The sequence below is a fragment of the Chiroxiphia lanceolata genome, chromosome 16 (genome assembly GCF_009829145.1).
Source record: "Chiroxiphia lanceolata isolate bChiLan1 chromosome 16, bChiLan1.pri, whole genome shotgun sequence".
Lineage (NCBI taxonomy): Eukaryota > Metazoa > Chordata > Aves > Passeriformes > Pipridae > Chiroxiphia > Chiroxiphia lanceolata.
In genome coordinates, this window is record NC_045652.1 from 7,282,334 (window position 1) to 7,305,361 (window position 23,028).

General features: G+C 39.3%; 1 protein-coding gene across 7 annotated transcripts in view; it reads left to right on the forward strand.

Moving 5' to 3' along the window:
* The window catches only part of CPPED1 (calcineurin like phosphoesterase domain containing 1), a 40,991-nt gene extending 33,709 nt beyond the window's left edge, over nucleotides 1–7,282 (forward strand). For 6 of the 7 annotated variants that reach the window (XM_032703451.1, XM_032703447.1, XM_032703453.1 and 3 more), the window contains one exon: nucleotides 6,232–7,282. In XM_032703451.1, the coding sequence (XP_032559342.1) occupies nucleotides 6,232–6,464 (233 nt within the window). In that variant the 3' untranslated portion in view covers nucleotides 6,465–7,282. Of the gene's footprint in view, nucleotides 1–4,634; nucleotides 4,845–6,231 lie in introns of those variants that run through there. The other variant, XM_032703455.1, reaches the window with a different exon arrangement.
* Nucleotides 7,283–23,028: the final 15,746 nt, after the last annotated feature.

Consider the following 23,028-nt stretch of genomic DNA (forward strand, 5'->3'; position numbering starts at 1 on the left):
TTGTACAGAGGTGGTTGCTCCTGAGCCTGGGTGGCTTGGTCATCCCTTTCTGTTTCAATCTTCTCCATGAAGCATCCAAAGCAAATCTCAGATACTTGTGTATTATCATTGACACTTGTGTAGACATCTTCCCCTGTTAGGGGGAGTCAGTTTAACTCCCTCTTACACCCTTTCAGTAAGAAAAGCAGGTTTTAAGACAGTGTGCTGGTGTGGGTCACAAAGCTGCAAGAGAGAAGCCAGAGAAAAAGAGAAGCCAGGAAATGCTGGTAAAAATTGTCCAACTTACCAGAAGTGTTAAACAAAGGAAGATGAAAATCAACAAGAGCTTGCCAAAGCTCCTGTAATGACTTACATGGTGAGCTGGATTTAGAAAGCAGACTCTGGAATGAGAGTGGGGAGGAAAGTCTTCAGAGGTGGTTTTGAATTTCCTGTTGAGAAATGTCTGCAGTAGAAACCATGAGCAAAGTGTTCACATCGTGGTTTTGACTTGGGAAAAGGTATCCAAATTAAAATACAAATTTTGTTTGAAATTTTCTTAAAATTGATTTGTGCTTTATGATTAATTTCTGCTTGTGAAAGAACATCCAGGAAGCATCAAAGGTAGCAGCTGAACTATATGAGCTGTGAATTCCCCTCCCCAGCACTTACCTCTTGCCTTGCCAAAGCCACTGTGTAGCCTTACAGCCCCAAAGCCACAGTGCAGGCTGTGAATTACCATAAAACCAAAGTGTTTATCAACTCATTTCATGGTGTAGCTGGTGAAGACTCCAAGGCTTATCAACGTGGGTAAGTGTTACATCTCCTCAGGTGACTGTCTGTGGTTTGGTTGGTTGTTATGTCATGAATTATTTATGCCAAATAGGCTGCCCAGGGCTCACAGAACTTGAACCAAAATAGGTATTTCCTTCTTTAGTAGGGATGGATTATTCCATCAGAAAAAAGGAGTTATGATCAGATCTTTGGAAAAGGTAAATCTTTTTGTCTTTCAGATTCAGCTTTGTCAGATGAGAACTAAGAAGGACATTTTGTGCTTGATCAGAAAATGATGGTAAATTACATGGCAGGAGGACAGCTTTTGATGACTAAAATCAGAATCAATTCCTGTATTTAAACCTTTTTTTATAAAGACTTTTTTTGCATATTGATTGATTCATAAACCTCATGTTTGGTAGGCAGGCCTGAAGCTCGTTGGGTTTAGGTGTTTTCATGGTCCAAGAACAGCCAGAGCAAGCCCTGGTGCCTGGCACTGGGTGGAGCCCGTCCTGCATCTCTGCCTTCCAGTCCTTTCGGATCAAAAATTCATTTGGCAGCTCAGACCTTTCTTCCCAAGCAGGTTCTCCATAATCCCGTGTCGGTTTGTGGTGCATCTGATGTGAGGTGATGATCACAGAGACAGCACATGGGGATTGCTTTGCTTGCTTTTCTTTTAGAGTTACTGCACAGTTCTTTGCTTTATTCTGATTCCATTTCTTCTTTAATGAGTAATCCATTAGGTATGAACAATGTCTTGCAGTAATAGATCCTGCTTTTTTTGTAGTTAATGGATACTGTGAAACCTCCAGTCACATTTAAATTCAAATCACTATGTATTTCATAAAAAAACAAATAATGAAATGCCTGTGAAGGTGCCATTCTTTGGACATTTTTTAATATTTCATGCAGCTTTTATATCAGTGCTTTTCCCAGCTGCTGTTTAAGAAACCAGGAATTAAAAACAAATCACAGCTCTACCTTTATTTTTTTCTTTTGTAGTGGGAGGGGACTGTGTCTTTTAGTGTATAGCAGGATATATTTAACTGACCTGAGGATACATTAAAGGGGGCCATAAAAATGGGGCCAGCCAGGACACTCTTCTTTCTTCAGTTTGGGGAAAAAAAGGGGGGTGTTGCTAGCAACTTGACAGTATTACTTCTGAAAAACATCTGAAACGAATAAATTAAATTTGAGTGCATACATCTCTAAGATTCCTTTTATGTTAAAGATCAAAAGCAAGAGCAAAGTAAATTGCCTGCTTGTCATCTTAGAATTATTACATTGACTGGTTCAGATTTCCTTCTTGTGCTAACTAACAAAAGTGAGTGGGATACAGTTGAGTGAACAGAAATGTGCTGCTGCAGACAAAACACCATCAGTGAGACTTCTATTAATACCCAACAGTGACCTGTTTGTTTCTTTGTTTAGGATGTAACACACCAACAATAAGAAGAACTAACATGAGCACTGGAAGTAGGGTACCTGAAAATTCTGAAGTCTGGGCAGAATTTACCCTGGGAGGTTTCTAAAGCAGACACTGAATTCCAGCAGAGGCAGCTGGATCCACGAGGGCATTCCAGCACTGAACACCTGTGTGGTGCAGTTGGGATCTGAATAACATCCATGTGCTGAAATGAGGGATTTGGATGAACAGTTCCATAAACACCAGCTTGTTTAGGCAGAGTCTGTCTCCCACGGCCACCAGGAGATAAAAGAAGTTTTAAATCACATCCTTGCTGGTCTCAGCATTGTTGCATTGCTTACAGCTCACTCCGGTTCCACACCAAAACACCTTCCTCACTGTAGGCAGTTAGCAGATGTTCAGTGGAATTGTAGTGAAGTTGTGGTGTTTCCCATAGAAGAAAAAAAGGTGCATGATTGGTGGGACAAACTTTTTCCCTGGTGTCTGTCTCTGTCTAGGGTGGGTTTGTCAAAATCTTCCCTTGAATTCTCCGAAAGCGGAATTTATTTTATTTTTAGCATAACTAAAAATGCTTTATTACTTTTGTATCCTCTGGCCTTCTAATTACACATAGTCAGGGGTTGATTTACATATATGATGACACAAAGTCTTGGCTTCTTTTCCTCTTTTAAATCCGAAGGTTAAATTCTCTGAATGGTGGGATGATGCTACTTTAGGACGTGGATCCTTCCAGTAAAAGGACAGCACTTAATTCCCTTGCAAAATACTTATTTCTGTGACTAAAAGAGTGTCATATGGGTTTGCATCTCACTATGGGTTTATGATTGTTACTTTTTCCTAACTTTTTCACAGACTAAAGTAGTTTTGCTTACCTGCAGAAGAAGTGGAAAATGCTGAGAAGGTTATCAAACAGTCACTGTAATTACCTGAACATGGTAGCAGTTGAGCATCTCAAAGTGACTGCAGCATCACTTGTAAAGCATGTTTGTTGTATTATGATTTTAAGGACCCAAATAATAACCTGGAGAGCACAGAATCCCATCAAAGAGCCCCTTCTGTCACAGCCCATTGTACTCCACCATTGCCTGTTGAGGTTTTCTAATTGAGTTTGTCCTGAGATTTAAAAAAACCTCCCCAGTTTTGCTGGGTTCCTGCAGCTGAGTCAGAGCAGCTCCCAGAGTTGTTCTGCTGCCTCCCTTGCAGTGTAAGTCCCTCAGCAGAGATGAGTAGGTTACACGAGCTAGATAATTAGCACTGATACACTAAAATAGGGTAACAGACAAGTTGTAGCTGAGAAGGACAATACAATGACTCATTCTCTGTTTTCCACCTTGACTCATTTGCTATTTGAAAAGGGTTTGGATTTTGAAATATGAAAGCCCGTGTAGCTCTTCCCAGGCACACAGCAGAATAATTTATATTTTGCTTTCCAAGTTGCTTAATTTTTAACTATACTTTGAGCCTAGTTTATATATTTTATATCAGTCTTCGCTAACTCCCACAAAAGCAAAGAATTGATGTTAGACAGCTGTCTTAAGATGGGTTCACCTACTTTGCTTTTCATTTATTCACTGTGAAAGAGGTCTAAATCTGCTGCAGAAGAAAGCATGGAAGGTTTTTCTGGCTAGAGAAATAAGGATTTCCATGTGAAGTTACAGTTTTCCTCATTACAGCTCTCCGGCTTTAAATTGCCTCTGCTATCTTATAAAATATCTGCTGTCTGAAGGCAAAATCAGTTGTTGCTGGCTTTTTATTTTTTTAAATGTCATTTAAGGTTGTGGTATCTGACAAATTGCCCCCTCTGGCCCACCACTTGAACAGGACGAAGCAGGTGCTACATTTTGTGTTAAGCATGGAATGGCAGATTGCTGGAATATATGAGCAGTAACCAATGAAGTTTGGGGTTGTCATCAGTGTCCATCCCTGGGTATCATTATAGGCTTGCTCATCATTCTGTCATGGTTTTCAGGGAATACTTAGTGGGATTTTGAATCGCTCAGTATTAAATTGATACATTTTCAGAGGCTTTATGTGGACCCATCAAAGTGTGGTTTTGCTCGAGGAGCACACAACCTATTGTATTTCAGCAGAGAAATTACACCTAAGTCCTTTAGAGGCGCTTAAAAATTTTTGAATTGTCATTTAATAGTGTCATAAATCAACACTAGATCTAAACACTTTCTGTAACAAAATGTAAAATTAATTTAAATGTTTTGCACTTGATGATAAACAACAGAATTTCCAGTATTTTCAGCCATCTGGTCCAGTAATTTTTCTGTTTCGCAACAGTATAAAATAGGATTAAATGCAATTTCAGGAAGCTGTGAGAGCCTGAAATCCAAGGATCTTACACGAAGCATGCCAAAACATAATCCCAAATCCTGTTTGTAAAATTAGCTATTTATCCTAACTCCACATTTCCATGCAAAATAAATTCTGCACTACCTTAAATTGGCAGGAAGGCTGGTGAATATTTTTTTACCAAACTGTGAATGCTGTTGACTGTGATGCTCAGCTGCATCTATGGCCAGTGCACAGAAAGGCTCAGTGGTGAAGGAATTTGGCATCAGCTGGAAATGAGAAGTTCTGTCATGACAGAACGTTCTCTCTTAGGGAAGAAGCTCAATTCCCAACTCTGTTGCCTATGGGTTTGCAAACTTTGACAGGAAAGGCAAGTGCTTAGCAACAAAATGACCTTTTCTTTAATCTGTTTGGTAGCATGAAATGGACTTGCAAGGACAATCCAAAAGGCCATTCAGGATAGTGAGCAGTGAGTAGAGAGCGTTTGCAAGAGGGAAGAAACAAAAAGAAGAAATAACTGGTTTGGAGATGACAGTGACATGATTCATTTAATGTCAAATTGTTTCAGAAGTTCTGCAGAAATCCCACAGCTACTGGGGAGGATGGGAGGAATGTAGACCTGGCACGTGGATGGTTAGGAGTTGGACAAAATCAGACAGCATTTGCAAATTTTTTGTATAAAATATCATGTTCTGAGAGAAGGGGAAGAATGGTTGGACTTCTTTAAACATTCTTTTGGCTAATCAGACAATGATTCAGTCAAGCATTTCAAAATACATTATAAAGCCTTAAATATGAATTATGGGTGTCCTCTTTACCTGCTTCTGCTTGTCATTTAGCTTTTCTGCTACCCCTGACCAAGATGGGATGATACTTGCATGAGACCTACCCAGAAATTTTCTGAATAGCATATTGTTGTCTCCTGCCACAGATCAAATGTATTTCTTTCAAGTTTATAATGGGAGTGATTTTTTTACTTCAGTACAGTCCAAAATAGAAGTAATCTGGTTGTTTTTTTTTCAAAAGAACAGAACAGCCTTTAGTCATTAAAAATATAGAGGGAATCAGAATAAACCTGCCTTGTTTGTACCCCATACTAGATAAATGTTAATTCATGTCATTCTGAGCTGGACTCTTCTTGCAGGTGTCAGCCTTTCCTGGCTGCTCTCATCTTTCTTGCCCTCTTCTTATAACTCACAACCTCTTCTGCTTTATTAGATTTCTTTGATGTATCTGACTCTGTTTCATTTGTCTTGAGCAAAGATTACAACTTACCTTCTCATGTGTGTTTTTTATTTGTCTTGCCCTTTTTCTTAAGGTCACTGGCCTTGGGTAAACTCTCCTTAGTGAATCTTCTTCATGTTAATTGACAAATACAGCTCCACTATCCCTCCCTTTTAATTCACATTTGAGTAGCATCATTCTTTAGGCAGGTACCTAATTTTAATCTGCTGCCTCTGAACTGTTCCTTCTCTCTAGCCACAGTAGTGAGATGACAAACACACCTTGCAGTGAGCATAAAGAAGTCAAAATCCAGTAACCCTAAACAGAGGTGGTGGACCAGAATAAAGTTTTACTAATTATTTATTACTATTAGAATTATTTACTTCTGTTTACTAATTATTTGTTCAAAATGCAAGTTCAGGTAAACGGTTTAGTTTTAATTTAATGCTGCATGTAAAGAATGAAGGTAAACGTGACACCTGTAAACTGCTAACCAAATACACGCTCCCTCTCCCTTTTTGTTTTAACAGGCATTAAAGCTGTATTTGCTGGGCATTACCACAGGAATGCTGGAGGGTCCTACAAAGGACTGGAAATGGTGGTTTCATCAGCTATAGGATGTCAGCTGGGAGAGGACACGCACGGGCTTCGAGTGGTGGTGGTCACAGAGGAAAAGCTGGTTCACAGATATTACAGTTTAAATGAACTGAGCAGCCAAGGCATAGAGAAAGAGCTGCTGGATGTGCTTGCTAAGCAAAAGTAAGCTGTATCAAAGGGGTTTTTCCATATTAGATAAATATAAAGAGTTTCATGAAGTTTCCCCAAGCTGAAATACAGATTCCTGACTGCACCGTGTCCCAGAACAGCTCTCAATTTGTTGTCCTCAATAACAAGAAAGTTGTTGACGTGTTTTTCTTTTTGAAAATGAGACCTGGGAGGTACATGGAAGAAGAGCAGAGCTAATATGGTGATGTGTCACTGAAAAGTACTGCTCTGAGAATTCTCATCTCAAAAAGGTTTGAAATCAGCAGACTCCCACTGCCTTTAAGCAACCTCCAGATCATTCCGTGTTACCTCCGTGTCGGATTTCCCCCCATTTCCCAGGCTTTACTTTCTTAGCTCTTTGGAGCCAGCAGCAGTAGGAGAACAAACACATTCTGCTTTGCAGTCACAGCTTGGGGTTCTGTTATATCCATTATAAGGTTTCATATAATGTTACATAGTTCTATAGTTTGTGTTATATAGTTTTATACAATGAAAAGTCTATAAATGAGGCTAATACAGACATGCCACTGACAGCAGCTAAATGTGAAACAACTATTTTCATTTTGAAATTTAACTACCATTCAATTAGCATATATTCTTGCTACAGAAGTTGGAATAATTGCATGGGGAGAATGTTCTGTACAGAACACTGTTGTCAGAAGTCATTTTGTTGAATCGTAGACAAGAGGAGAGCATTGATTTCCAAATGCAATGTAGAGTGCCTTCCTGTAGTATTAGAGAATATTGAAAACCCTAAAAAATATATTTTCTTCATTGGAATAAGTCATTAAAAATAAATTCTGTAAAAGAAGTTTATGTGCTGCAATCCACCTCTTTTTTTAGCAAGTGTATGTGATTTGTTAAAAAAAAAAAATCCTCATGTAAGTAACTCATCCCTGGTTTTGTTTTTGAAGTATTTAGTTGAACACATTACAGTCCATGCCATAGGTTATCTGGAATTAGAGCTGGTGCAGCTGTGGCACCTGAAGAGGAGGAACACACTGAACATTACTTGTGCTGCCTGAGCAGTGGTGCATTCTAGCAGGTTTTATGCATACTCACATACAAGAATGTTCCCTAGAGGGTATTACAGGTATTTAAATATGGTGAGAGGTATGAAATGCTGTGCTGAAGAGTCAGTTTAATTACATTTTAGTCACAACAGTTTATCTCAGAGGCTCCTTCAAGCCTGATTTGTGGGACTCCTGAGATTGTGAAATCACCTGTGTAGCATTGCCTTGTACCAGGGGAGGGGCTGTACCTGCAGCTGGACAGGGCCAGAGGGGGACTGTGGTCCCAGGACAGCAACCTGAGCACAGGGAATGTTTGATCCAGAGAAAAACAAAATGATTTTGCTTTTATTCTCCACCTGGTTTCACTTAGTTGAATGTTTTCACAGTCTCATTTTCAGGAGAACCACGTGGAAAATAAGAGAATGTTTTCACTGCTCATATAGTACAGTCAGGGGGAGGATTTTTAACCATAGTGTGTGGCTGGACATTCCTGTATGAAGTAAAGACTTAAAAAATAAACTAGGAATGCTTTTTTACCAGCATAAATGACAAATTCTGTTGCATCACCTTTTTTAGGGTAATTAGCTAATGTAGAATTAATACTGATACCTTAGCTAATTTGAAATGGCAGAGGTCCTTGTTGTCACCATGCCTCATGTTGTTTATGCCAAGAAAAATAACATATATTATGTTAAATTATGAAACAATTCACCCATGGAGACCCTAATTATAATTTTAAAAACCATCTTTTGATGCTGAGGACATTATTTTCGTACGTCCAGCAGGGTTGGTAATTGAAACTCTGTCAGTGTCAGCTTATAACTGACCTTAAAACAAGATGTCACTGAAGGTTCCAAGTGCTGGTGAAACAGAGAGCAAGGGAGTGGACTCAAGGCTGGGCAGAGAGGAGAAAAATCCAGTGACCACAGCTCATTGGGGTTTCTTTTAGGTCTCTAAAAGGATGAAATAAACCTTGATGACTATTATTAAATGTGGAAAATTCATATTAGAACACCAGAGCAACCTGTGAAAGTAACCAAATACTGCATAATTAAGTACACTCTGAGGTAGGAGCATGAGGCAAATGACTAAAACCAAAGTCTTTGAGAGAAGTCTTGGTTTGTAAGCAACTAATTGAAGAACACACTGCTGCTGAACCTTTCCAAAAAGTCAGTAAGACTTCAGTGCACTGTTTGCTGCCACTACCAAAATAACATCCAGCTGATGGGCAAATTCCTTAGGCAAATATGAGACATCTACTAGAAAGAGCTAATACAGGAAAGCTTTCCAAGGCCAGATATGTAGGGCCCAACATGGGCCTCTCAGAAGGCAAACAGCCACATGGCAGCTCCCACAGCCACCACATGGAAGTTCATTCCAACAGCAGCTTGGGATGGATGCTGGCAGCTTCACACAGCCAGCAGCAGGCTCACAGCAAGGAGGGCAAACCAGGAAAGATTTGTAGGGCTTCTTTGGAAAAGTTTTTTGGATTATCTGTTTTGCCACTTAAAATTAGTTCCTTTTATTAGGGAGGGAGGTGTCGTGAGTAGTTTGCACCCATTCTAATCCCATTGTCCCTGACATAAAGGGGGTTTATTAATTGTTACTCAGGCAGAAGATTATGTGAGTCAAAGCTGATAAATGCAGGCACTGTGCTCTTGGACACAATTTCATTGGAAAATGCCCCGTAAATAAATTGCAAAAGTAAAATATATAATAGAGAAAAAGCATTAGACCAGAATGTTAAATGAGCCTGCAGTCCAAATGAAGTACAGCTAAGCAGCAGCAGATACAGAAGGGGGAAGGGGGGGGGGGCAGAAAACCCCCAAGAATACACACAGAACTAAGGCAACACAGACAAATTAAAACCTTTTCAAGCGATACAAAAACATACCCAGCACTGCTCTAAAAAAAAGAAAAAAACCCATAACCACAGCCCACAACTCAGAGAGCCATTACTTTTTTTTAATTGACATTTTCATTTGTTTCTCTACAAGTAATTTCCTCCATTAGCACTTTGTCAAATGCAGGTAGTTTAGTACATTTCTACTAATAAACACCCTATTTTTTTCTCTAGGAGACCCATTAAAGCCTCGTCCTATTTAAATTTATAGTGGTATTATTTCACTTTTGGGTAACCAGAAATTGGAACATCTGTCTTGTAAATATATCCCTGTCTTTCTTGAACATTGCTTAGAAAGGTATAGCATTGTTAAAAAACACAATTCGGCCTTTTAAATTAACTGGTAATGGCATTATCTATGTATATTCAAATCTTTCTCACTCTTCTCCATATAAAAAAGGCACAGCAGTACAGGAAGGTATCTCATAGTGCTCTAATGAACCAAGATCAGAGCCCTTCACAAGCCAACCTGCCTGCCCAGAGATTTGCTGAATAATGTGTCAACAGCACACCAGGTAGGAAAGCAGTGGCTTGGATTTGGATACACGTGAGACAAAGATAATATTACCACAGGAGAATGTGGGTCCTCCAGTTCACTGCAAGCACGGAAGCCAAGAGGCTGCTGACAGAACACACAGCACAGAAACAAAGCCTGAGCTGAACTTAGTCTTACCCTTTTATTAATTCTAAGTCTTGGTCTGTCATAGCCAATGAGGAGGAGGTGGAGCCCCCTCACTTTGCTTCAGCTGTATAAAAGCTGATGTGCAGCCCTCACTGCTCTGACAATTAATTTCCACTCTCTCTTCACAGTGAGAGTGCAACAGAGATGGGATAGGACATCTTCCCTACCATCACCACTCCCTTTGACTCTTTTTCTTCCATTTTTTCCAAGCTGCAGAAAGGAGTCACCATTCCCACCAGATGTCATTCCAGCCATCTACTACAGCAGGAGCAGGTCAGGAGCTGATGCAATCATCATACATGTACTCCATGTCTGTGGAGCTCCTCACTCTGTGTCCTCTGCCAACATCCCCTTGAGACTCTCACGCACCTGTGGCCTTACCTCATACATTAAATCTAAGAGAGGATGGGTGAGACTCAGTGCAGACAGGTTAGGGCAGAATTCAACAGGTCAGGGCCTGAGCTGTCACCCCACAGAACCAGAACATGAAGACACGGGTGAGAAATGAAGTCGAGCTGGGAAGCAGCTCAGGACGTGCTGCTGGCCACCCTCCTCGGCTGGCACCATCCTCTCCTGGCACTCTTGAGGTGCAGGGGGTGCTCCTGCAGACCATTTGCTTCTCTGCCTGTGGCATTTGTCAAACAGATACTCCCAGCAACAAACAGTGAACATCAACAAATGTTCACTGTTAACAACATAAACACTGGTTAATATTATACACTCACATGAACCACAGAGGCAAGTTCCCAGCTGCCCTGATGGTCACTGTTCAGGCCAGGGCAAGGATCCTTACAGCTCCACAGATCCCACCACACCCTTCTGAGTGTGCACCCACTCCAGCATGAAGGTAGACTGATCCCCAGCATTGCTGCTCTGGCTCCCAGGGGAGCAGCTCTGACTGTCTCCAAAGCTTTACCCAACCTGTGGAATTGTTGGAGCAATTTGAGATACAACGTGACGTAGCACACGAGCTTTGTAGAGCAGTATTGTCTCCCCCTCCATTCTTAGTCCTTCTATTCCATTCTTAGTCCTTCTATTTTGTTTAAAAAGCATGTTTAGGAATACGATGACTGTAAAATGGTGTAAGATTAATAATTCCAATTTATCCTTGGTAATGAACACTTCACCTTCTGTATGGGACTATGGGAAAATGAAATAAACTCCAGCAATAACTGGGGTTGCTGTCTTCATTCAGTGCATTTCAGCATATTTTGTTCAGACTGCAGATTTCTACATTTTTCTTTTAAGTTCTTCTACAATACAATACCATCAAAAACAGGAGTAAGAAAGAGGATCTATAATTCATGAAAAATATTGGGTTTTATCAGTACACTGCCTCAATGCAAGAATGATTACAGCTTCAATCACTTTTCCAAGAAAGCAAGGAAAGAGAAAGAGCAATAACAGAGCGTGCTGTCTGTTAGCTGTGACCCAATTTGAGAGTTGAAATACACCAATTATTGTTCAGAGAGCAGCACTCCTTTTTACTGTGCAGCAATTTAACCCGGACAATAAATGCATATTGAAAATTCAATTGATTTAAAATCACAAATGCTGCCAATCTCCCCAATCAAAGGACTTTTCGTATTCCCTTTTTTTGATACACTACCATGATGGATAACTGTGAAGAATATTTTGTAAAGTCTCTTTCTGAGCCCTGTCTTTAATACAATTTTGTTTGCTGTGGGTAAATACAGGAGGTAGTGGTTTACATGTGATCATTCAAAATTAATTCTAAATGTTACTGCCTGCACTTTTAATATAAATTAGTCTGCATTAAAATCAGACTTCAAGACTAACAGTTTGACAAAAACAGAGAAACATGGATACTTACCAAACAGATCAAAAAAGTGACAGGACTATGTTAAAATTCACCTCCAGTAAGTACTGAAGGGACTTTTACAAATTTATTGTTTCCCTGTTTTTCTTATCTGTGCATTAGGCTGTGTAGAAGTTTCCTATTTTTCTTCTAGAAAAGCAGCTCATTGAGTTAGGTTATTTCTAAGCCCTCTATTATCAATGCAGATATCTAATGCCTCTCCTTATCCAAAGAAACAATGCAATCCTCATTTATTTCTCATTAAAGATGCATTGTACAACTAATCAGCTAAAGGTATTTTACTTGAAGTTTCTGAAGTTTATTTTTAAGTCTTCAACATTTTAATTGCTTTGCTTTGCCCTTGGGTTCCCAGAAATTAAAATATAAACACAAAACTTCCTGTGGAAGTAAAGTAAAACCCTTGAAATTTCCATACTCTTAGACAACATTATAGCAATGCAAATTTAAGCATTTACATTTAGTATTTCCACTCTACTCCCTCTTCCTCACCCCCCTCCTTTTTCTTTAAAGCAGCAAAGTAAATAATTCTTCACCTTGTTGACTTCAACTACCAGTTGTAACTGCTGTGCTTCAGGACATTTTCCTATTTCCTAGCTTTTGAAGGTGCTTCTGCTTCCCTCTGTACAGCACACACTCTGGAAGAAGATCCAGCTGGCCAGGCCACGAGGGCCACAGAGGTGCCATGCCCTGGTTTGGGCACTGCCCAACTGAGGTCTCCAGCCCTTGAAACAGGATCTGCTGTAACACATCATGTCATCTAATTCACTGCAGAGAAGGGCATTAAATTACTCAAGGTTCTTTTTGTCTTCCTCACACATATTCATTAGTAAAAGCCTTACAGAATTGTTATGCAACCCCTTCACTGAGGTGTTTGAAGACACATTATCCCCAAATGAACTTCCTGCTATTCCGAAGTTTCAGGTGTAAAGAACAGTTGGCACTGCAGGCTCTGGGATCTGTGGCCCAGGAGCATTATTTCAATATTTCCCACAATATTAGAAGGCAAAAGCCACTTAACTTCGGGACAGTGTGAGATCTCACAGTTACAGGAAGACCTGCTGATTAGCATTCCCAGTTTTAATTAAATCTGGTGTAGCTACTGCCCCTGGGGACTGAAACATAGTGAAGATACTGTTTAGAAACTAGGACATAGCCTGGCAGAGGCTGAGCACAGAAATTGGAGTTGGCTGTAAACCAGACAACGTAGTTAAGACACACTCAGAGATCTGACAGATGTTCAGACTCAGCTCTGCAACCAGATCTCAGTTAACCACGGCCACAGTGCAGAGGACAGAAGTTACCTCATGATTTTTAAGTAAAGTTACAAGCCAGTATTGGAATTAGTTGGGCCCTTTAGCTTGAGAAATGGATTGTTCAACCCAAGGATTTCCTTGCTGTAAAATTATCTGTTTACAATGGAAAGATCCCCATTTCTCCTGGGGAGATAATTCCTTTGCATTACTACTGAGGGCTTCTCTCATTCTGCACTGGCCACAGGCACTTTCTGCCTCAAAGATGAGCAGAAATAGAGCTCCAAGCACATATTCAGTGCCAACCTTCACCCGCCAGGTGCAGTGGAAATTCTCACTGAGCTTCCCACTCAGCTCACTCGTGGTTTCTTACCATTTCAACCACCACCACACAAAGGATATTTAATTATTCCTCCCATGAACCTGAATGAATGACATCTTAAGTCAGGGTCTGTTAATGAGGCAGAGATCAAACTGATGTTTGATGACAGTGCTCAGAATTGTTCAGCATAATATTAAAAAATGAGATGTCATAGTTCACTCACAGTAGTAGTGAGTAGTGTTGTGTGAGTAGCAGTGTTGGTACTCCCAACACACCTCTGACTAACTGCTGAATGTCACTGCTTATAAAAACATACTTAAAGGGAATTATTTGGAAAATACAATCAATTTTTAATTTTAATGAATATTTAATTTAACGTATTTTAAGAAAAATAAATCTCTTCTTACCCTCTTCATTATTCTGCACTGACCAGTCAGCCCATCTGTGGCTTTAGACATGAACTGTGTTCTCTGTAGGAAAATACTGGAGTAGCCTGACACAAGACCATAGGAAACACTTCACCTAAACAAATTATAGCTACTCTTTTTTTTTAAAAACATGCACATCAGTGTTTGCAAGGTCGGGGGGGGGGGGAAGGCTTCATTATGAAGTCTCTCAGTTAATAAGAATCATCAAGCTAAAAGAAAAAAAAAACTTGGAAACTGCACAGTTTAACACAATAAAACCCCAGCAAACACAGAGCTCATCCATCAGTACCATTTAGTTCTCAGCTGGGGAACTCGCACCACCTTTTCTTCACATTTATGCTCAGCTTTGGCTCATTACTTTAATACTACCTGAAAACTAAATTATGCCCAGTGTTTTCACTGCAGAAACTTAACAGAGCATCCAACTGTGCATAAGAGACACTGAAGCATCACAGAGGGAACAGGGCAAGCCAAGTTTCCAGAAGACTCTTGTGAATTCGGACACTAATGGTGACAACTCAGATTCAGTAACATTATTTTAAATTAAGACCTCTGCTCAGAAATAGGGGAATTGTCCAGCCAGCTCTCCACATTCAGGGGCTCAATACAGAAACAAAAAGAAGGGATAGTCTGGTAGGTTTTTTCCCAGACAGAACTTGCCTTGACTGAACTGTCCCTGAAAACCGGTGCCATGACAGCAAGTTATGTACTACTGAATATTCAAGTGCATTGCACCTTTTTATCACCTCAGCCCTGAGTAGCTAATATTCAGTGATGAGTACTGAACAAGACATGTGACTAATGCATTTTAATGCACTTAAAAGTCTTGATAAAAATAACCATTTAGCAGAGAAAGCTTTTTAGTAAAAAAGCCTTATGAGTTTGAATAGTATTACAGCCTTTGCCAAGTAGAACTAAATTTCACTCAAATTAAGACTCTAAAAGCCTTGAGAAACATTATCCAAAAACATTTTGTTGTGCTGGAATTGTTAACCACTTTCTAAGTGACATCAAAGGAGGAGGAAATTAAAATCTAAATATGCTAATTTGATTACTTGACCTGGTATCAAATTGTTTGGAAGGGCTGTGTTCAGAAATGCCAGCCTGCCATCATCTCTGCTCCTGGACATTGAATTTCACTAAGCACAGTGTAAAAGTAGCAAAGGTACTGGAGAAATTCAATACCTAATATTTAACATCAACCAAAACATGTGGAAGTAATTTTATTTCCTTACCCTATTTCTAAATTAGAACTTTACTACTCTGAACTAAGGCAGATCAAATGCTATAGGTCTAGTTAGTGAATTAAATTGTTGAATTTTTTCTAGAAGCTCTTGTGCTTATTCTAAAGGAATTAGACCAAGAGGAAAATAGTCAACATTTTGATTCTTCTAAGGTTCTGGTGTGTTTTTCATTAAAGGTCACTGAACACAGAATTTACATAAGGTTCGTTACAAAGGCATAAATTTGAAGTTTATATTTGGTTACGAGCTGTCTTTGAATGCTGAACAAGTTTGGAAGTTTCTGATTAGCTGTCAATGATCTTATGACATGTTATATTCAGTAAATGCATAATTAGAACTCCCCCTCATCTTTGCACATTAACTACACTGGGTGCTAACAAAGAGAAACTCCCAATTAGGTAGGCTCAAATTGCAGCTGCACTCATCACATGCTGTTGACTTCACTCCTGGCAGCATGTTTTCCACTTTCTGCTGGGTGATACCATTCGAGGAAAAATGAGAGCAAGAAAGTAAAATACTGAAAGCAATCCCCAAACCAGTACAGCTCACCTTCTTCACCTCATCTTCTGCTTGAAACACAGCACTTGATCTGCCTGGTTAACAGGCTGATAACACTTCTGCAGGACAAGTGCCTGGGAGAGCTCCCCAGCTGAAGGCAGTAAAGCAGGTTGATATCTGGCTGGGTCGTTAAGTGTGAGGTGATCGGTGTCCTGATGGCTCTGCCACCCAGCACAGAGCACGGTCTGTCCGAGGGGCAACGCGGGTTTCTTTTGAAAATGTCTGACATGGAAGAAGAAAGCATGAGAAACAGGCCTTTTCATACTTGTGTTCAACACATGCACCTTTTTAACCCCGCCAGTGTCTGCTTTAAGGCACAGGCAGCCTCTTCAGCATTGCCATCCAACCCAGCACACACAGGGACCCCTCTATCAGCCAGCACACACTGTGTGAGCTTTGCAGAAAGCCTCCACACAACTATTGATTAAACTTGTCGATGAGCTACAAATTATAAAAATCTTTATGAAGTTCTTTCCAACATCTGTGCCAAGAAAAGTGGATCAGATAATTCACCTCTAGCAGACAGCAGTTTTCTGTAAATATTTCATTTTTCCCATTCCAGGTGGTATAACACAACTAAAGAAATCTGGGTGATTGAGTGAGCTGAACAAAAAAAAAAAAAAAGCCTTTGTTGAAAAGACTGAAACCCACAGTCAAAATGAGGGACAGATTTTAAAAGCAGCAGGAAGCATTAACATTTCCATGTCACAGAATAGATGCCCATCATACGAGGAATTGGACCAGCTTTGTTCCACCACTGTGGTGACAAATAGGTTTTCTTCAACAGGCTGTAAGAATTTGTAGCCTGATGCATTTATTTCTGTGCCAATAGAAAATGTCCTCTCAGTCTCCCTCACAATTCCATGCATCTGAAGGCTGGAGAGAAAATAGGGCAGCACCTCTGGAGGACAGTGTGCATCTATAGCTTCAGAAAGGACAGCAGAACAATTTGGCTGGCCAGATACATTTGCAGTAACTCTTTTTCAAGTTCTGTGTATGTTGTAGTGTTTACCAAACATAAAACATACCACTCTCCTTTTTAGTCCTTTACATCAGTTACCTAGTAGCAGATTTGGGGAGGACCAATGGTAGAAGATGGTGGCAACCTTAGGAAAAAGGAGATTTGCCAAGTAATTTTACGACAAGTTTTCAAAAATTCCCATGACAAACACTTGTTTTTTTTCACTTTGCTGCATTAAATAACTGACCAGGTTTTCAAAGTCACCTGAGCACTAGCCATCCCCAGGAGTTTCTGTGATTCCATCCCATTTCTGTTCTTCAGTCAAAGCAGGACTGTGGGAAAAGGTCTTGGCAAACACTGATGATGTTATGGAACATGGAAAACTGAGGTACTGAACCACATATCCTATCCCAGCTGCCTCAGGAATGCTTGGACTCAGTGCTCCACTGCAAGTGCACAGGGTCGGAATTCTGCCTTTGGGATGGTCAGTAACTGCAGTAACCACACTGTGCTGTAGAGCAAAGTAATTGGAGTAACTGCAAGTTCTTTTGTTTGCTGATTACAGTTTACTGAAGTCCTACAATATAGTATCTGCAATTATTTAAGGTTGGTTATTTTTACACTGCGAGGAGAGCGAAGCAAATGGATCTGCATATGAAAGGTGACACTTCTGAAAGCAAATGCTGGCATAGAGACTTAAATGTTTCAAAAATATTTATACATTTCTGCTTGCAAATGCCCATCTTCAGATACTGTGGTTTTCATCTGAATAGAGACTGGCCTATAGTATCACTGAGTTCACTGAGAATTACAGGGCAAGAACTCAGGGAAAATTAATTTTGACAACCATCCATTAGGATGAACCAGATCACTGCCCTCCAAATTGCTTTCTCCTTTGTATATACAAGAACTGTCAGCATATAGGGCTATCAAAACCGAATATGGACAAAAGAAGCAGCCTGAGGGGTACAATAGGAAACATTAATCTGGAACTTAACTTTAATCCAATTTAAAGTGTGCTTATGATCATAACTAAATTACAGAATTACTGGAAATTTTTACTACTTTGGATTCTGGAGAAACGAGGCTAGAATATTACAAGGCCCTGTTTTGATATTATCTCACTGATTTGAACTATTTTTAATTTTAAATAATGAAAATTTCTCTTGGCTTCTCGGGCATTAAAATTAAACTGGGTTACTTTCTTTGTCATAGCAATTATATGAAACATAGATTAAGGCAGCCAAATTAACTTGCTTAAGCCACTCTGATAAATCTGTTAGTTCCTACCTGCAAATGCTAGATCATCATCTGACTAATTATGCTTCTACAATGTGCCTCATTGACTGTGACACCTCTTTCATGACAATCAAGGAATACTCTTTTCTTTTGTAAAGTTCAAACGAAATCTATGTCATATTTAGAGTCAGCTCAAGTGTTCACCCCAACAGTGGTTGCAAATACAGTAAGCAAGAGCCTAATACTATATGTTAAAGTTTCTGTGCTACACATTAAATCCTGGTATCCTGTGGAGACATAATCACATTAGAGCTCTAAGCACATGTAATACTTCTATTTCTTGATGTGCTGGAAAAAAAGAAGTAACCTTAGCTCATTGAAATAATTTCATATTCATATACCAACTAGAGAGCTATGTCACAGGGCAGCTGGTTATACTGTCCTTCATGTTGCTATTTGGTAACATATTCATGTGCATATGAGTCTCAGATAAGTAGAGTTTGCCAGGCTTCAAGATGCACACTCCTGCCCAGGATAAGAGATCCTAAAACTTTGATTCAGACTCACATACCCTGGGACAAGTCCTTTGGTAAGAAAGGGATCATTAGAGACATCAACTCCCAAGGAAAGGGTTTATCAAAGCCTGTCAGCAAGTTGAGCACAAGTGTCAAGGATTGTGTCTTTCATGGTCTAGGAGTAAGGAATAATAAAGTAGATGAATGTCAATAATATGCTTTGTTAAACAGCTAATGGGCTGGGCAAAGCCTGAAAAGGCTAAATTAACCAAGGAATGAAAGCCAACAACCTACCACAACTGCTGGGAAGTGGGTCAAGGAGTGTGGCCCAACTGTGTCCTCTTTGGACCTCCACGAACTGCTCTGGTTTGTTAATGAGTTCTCATACATTAATGTGCAAGTGCAGAAGTACTCTGGAGGCAACAAAACATTCCCTACTATTCCTACAATATTCCTATTGTTGTCTGCAAAGACATCAGAATCATGATTTCACCTTATTTCATATGTGCAGACACATTTTGTTGATACATCAAGCCCCAAAACAGAGAAAATTTGATTTTGAAAGGGACCTCTGGAGGTCATGTATCCAAACCCTGCTCAGAGAATGCACTTCAGCTGAACTAAGCACATAACCTCTTCTTCCCTCAACACCCAGCATAAAATATTTATGAGAAACAAAATCTTGTTTTGGCACCCTCTGATTGCAGCTCCACTTATTGTTCCATTTTTGTTAAATAAAATACAATGATATTAAAAGTGCACCGACCTGAGCCATGTTATTTTGCAGACATTTTCTTACTGGTCTTTAAGTTGGCAAACTGGAACATAATGTCCCACAAACAACAGAAGTCTAAACATCTACAACAACCTGGAATTCTGCTCTGAAAATTCCATTCCACTTGAAACAGAGCTTGAAGTCCTTTGTAACAAATGAGGATGAGGTTATTTTGTAAGAATCTACTTGTTAGCAGGTTATTTTTATTCATATCATTAAAACCTGTCTTTCTTATTTGTTCAAAGAGAATGCCAGTCTGATCTACTGATCACAGCTTTTGAATATCTATGGGTTTAAACTTTTAGAATGCATGAATTCGTGCTTTTGAAAGAGAGATGTGTTTTTGTATTTCATCTTCTAGAAGCCTAATATTGTAGACATACAAATTTTGTCTGCCAAATCTTTTTGTCAAGATGAGGGTTTGGGGAAAAGACATTTATATCTTATTGAGGAGCTACAGTTAGAACCATATTCCACTGAGTGTATACCTTAAGTAAACCTTCAGATATTCTGACTTGCTTTTTTCTCTAATGAATTTTGCAGAAACAAAAAATATATACAAAAAAAAAATAAATTAAAGAGCTCTGGGGTTTTTTTCTTATTTATTTGTTTGCTTGTTTCATGTAAGCTACCAAGTCACATATTGGGTACTGCTAAAACTCCCTAATATCAACCCAAATTTCTAGCTGGGGTTCTCAGACCTTGCTCCTAGTCACGCTCTTCCCAGGGTAATTTTCATTGCCATGGATGGAACACAAAACACACATCAAACATATGAAAATGTTTGAATACTGTAATCTAGATGAAGAAACATTAACCTGAGCACATTACCAAGGTGTAGGGTAAAAAAGGAAAACAAATAACTGGTTCAGTGCCAGCCATTGCCAACCACTGTACACACATCAAGACCTGCTCTTTTTTATTGGGCTGGGGTGTCCTTTAACATGTTCCTTTGTAATAATTCATTAAGAATCTCAGCTTTTATTTTTTAAAGTTTCTCATCACTATATTGGCTGAAAATAAGAGGAAATAACCTACAAAGGTCATCTCTCTGTGACACATTAGCTCATAGCCCCCCCAAAATAAAGAAAAAAACCACCAAGAACATGCTTCAAAATGTTGAGTTGATCACAGTTTTGGGGACCTGACACATTTTTACATGTTTGAGTTTGGCAATGTCAAGTAATTTGCTTGCACTCAGACACACCATGTCAAACTGAACAGGAGGGATATTCTCATGCTCAATAATTTGCTAGTTCAATAAACATTTCTCACCTGCTGGATTTGCTGTCAAGGCATATCATACACTTACTCTAATTGTATTTTTGGACTTCCTCCAACTTGTTTCTGAAATCCAGCATGATGGATAAACACTCCATAGCTATTTTACTCAAGTCTTAACTCCAGAGATACTTTCAAGATGCTCCTACACTGCCAACAGGTTTCTTTTGGAAGATAAGCATCAACTAAGGATTGGTGAAGATTTCTCCTGCCTAGTCAAACTTAGTATCCTGCAATCTGTACTGAGAGGAACACATTCCCAGTAATAATGCAGTGCTATCCATACATTTGAAATGTTTCTTTGGCCAAGCTCAGCCTATTTCCAATGTAGCACATGTGTGTTGTTTGTTCTCAGAAGCTCATGGAACTTGAGGTATTTATTCAAACGAAGTATAACTAATACAGAAGTACACCCCAACAAAAGCTAGTTTCTGTGCAAACAAAAGCCATAGCACTGACAGCAGTAACATTATGTACAAGTACTAACATATATAAAATTTCAAAATTTATATAAAAACTTCTTTTTACTGAGTTATAACACAAATACATGGCTCCATAGTACTACATTTCAAAAATCTTAATTTTTTTATCATCTCATTAAAGACAAAATATGTGGCCCAATTTAATAATCAAGATTGTTACTTTTTTTATCTCAGTTTCACTCTTTCCTGCCTTTTCCATTTACCCTGTTTCATTAACAATGATCCTGAAGTCAAAAGTGTCTTTTTACTACCAGGAATTCAAGCAGAGCAAACTAGAAAGCTTGAGAGTAATCTCAATCTAGATCCTTCTTGTCTTCCTTCCACTATCCTCATTAAACCCTTGTAAAAATCAATAAGCTACTTATTATTATAAGGTAACATATTCCTTAATGCTCTCCCAGGTAAATTCTTGCCTCAGGTTGTAAGCAAAGAGCTATGGTCCATATATTCATGAGTACAGTCCAACAATGCTTCCTGGTACCTGCATGCACACAGCTGCATTGTCAAGCCAGACCCTGCACAGCATTCCATGGATTTCACTCTGCACTGGCAAAGGCCCACCTCTACCTGTTAAGACCTGTGTTTGTTTTCTGGCACTTATTATTCGTAGGGAGTGCTGCTTACTTCACAGCATTTTTATATTTTTACATAGAAGAAATACATTTCTCAAAGTTAAAAATCTGCTAAACAACGGGGGAAAGCCCTGAATTTTATTAGAACATAATTCATCATTTCATTACTTTAGATTTCCCCCCCCCTCCCAATTATAAGTGAGAATTTCTTGGAGGGAATTTATGTAGTGCCATTCAGTATTAACCTTGTCTGCCTGGAGAGTGCACAGCCATACAGACACATGATGGCTCTTGTAAATAATAACACTGTTTTCAAGGCCCTCAGAGTAGGATGATGGTCCTGAAGATGAATATAAAGATCATATCAGGTAAGCATGTATGTTTTGGAGCTTCTACTGCTACCCAGTACCAATAACTATCAGCTACAGCATTAGGTAATGGCTTAACTGCTCCCTTCTTACAAGACAAAGATGGTGCTGAGGGTTAAGCAAGCTCTGAAGGAGGTGTCTGTTGGCTGTGAGATGAGGATCACAATAAGACAGTGGTGTTTCTCTCAAAACAGGAGGCTAGAAAAGAGTTGTCTTTAGCTTTTACACACTACATGGAATGTAAACATGACAGTCTGGGAGAACAGGGACATGTCACATTAGTGCTGACCTTTGAAAATCAGTTCCCTGCAAATGGGTGCCCAAAACATCCATGTCCTTAGGCAGGCCTCTCCCAGAAACACAGATATCAACACTGGCAACTCTTGAAATCTGTGGCAAATCTATCAGTTCTTGCTCCACTTGCCACCCGTGAATTTCAAGCCACATCAGGAAAATCTCAGTTATGACATATTAATTCCCTTTTCCTCTTTGCCCTGTCCTGGATTTCACTGGATTTCTTTCTAAGTCGATGCCACAGGCAGTGCACAGCTGGCACCATTACAAAATTATTACAAGGCAAGGACTCCTGTCTAAAGGCTCTTATCACCCCGAGACCACAAGCTGCATGAAGCACTGTCAAGATTAAGTTTAATAATTTACAGTACACCAGATTCTGATGCCCATATGATATTGAAGTTAAATCTGATTTCACCTGCACTAGTGTGCTCATCAGTGTGCTCTATCTGTCTTCATGCTTTCTGCACAGAGAAAGTACTTTTTTTAAGATTATAATGGGTTAATGCTGGATGTATTTTTCACTCCTCAATAATTCTCTTCCAACAATAGAAATAACAATCAAAATCTGGAATATAGATGCATTACAAGTTTGCAAGGTTATCTTAGGAAATTGGAAGAAGGATTGTCTATATGTAATTTATGGACCTTCCACTGAATGTTTCTGTACTTCATCCATGTATGACTTCAGATACCATTTTCTAATACAAAGAACACTGTAGAAATGAAGGAAAAAACATAATTTGTGTTATGGCAAGAGCTATGAAGTCTGGAGGGAATTGTTTGAGGAGGCTTCCCTGGAAGAAGCTATTTGAAAATACAGCATTTGGGAAGG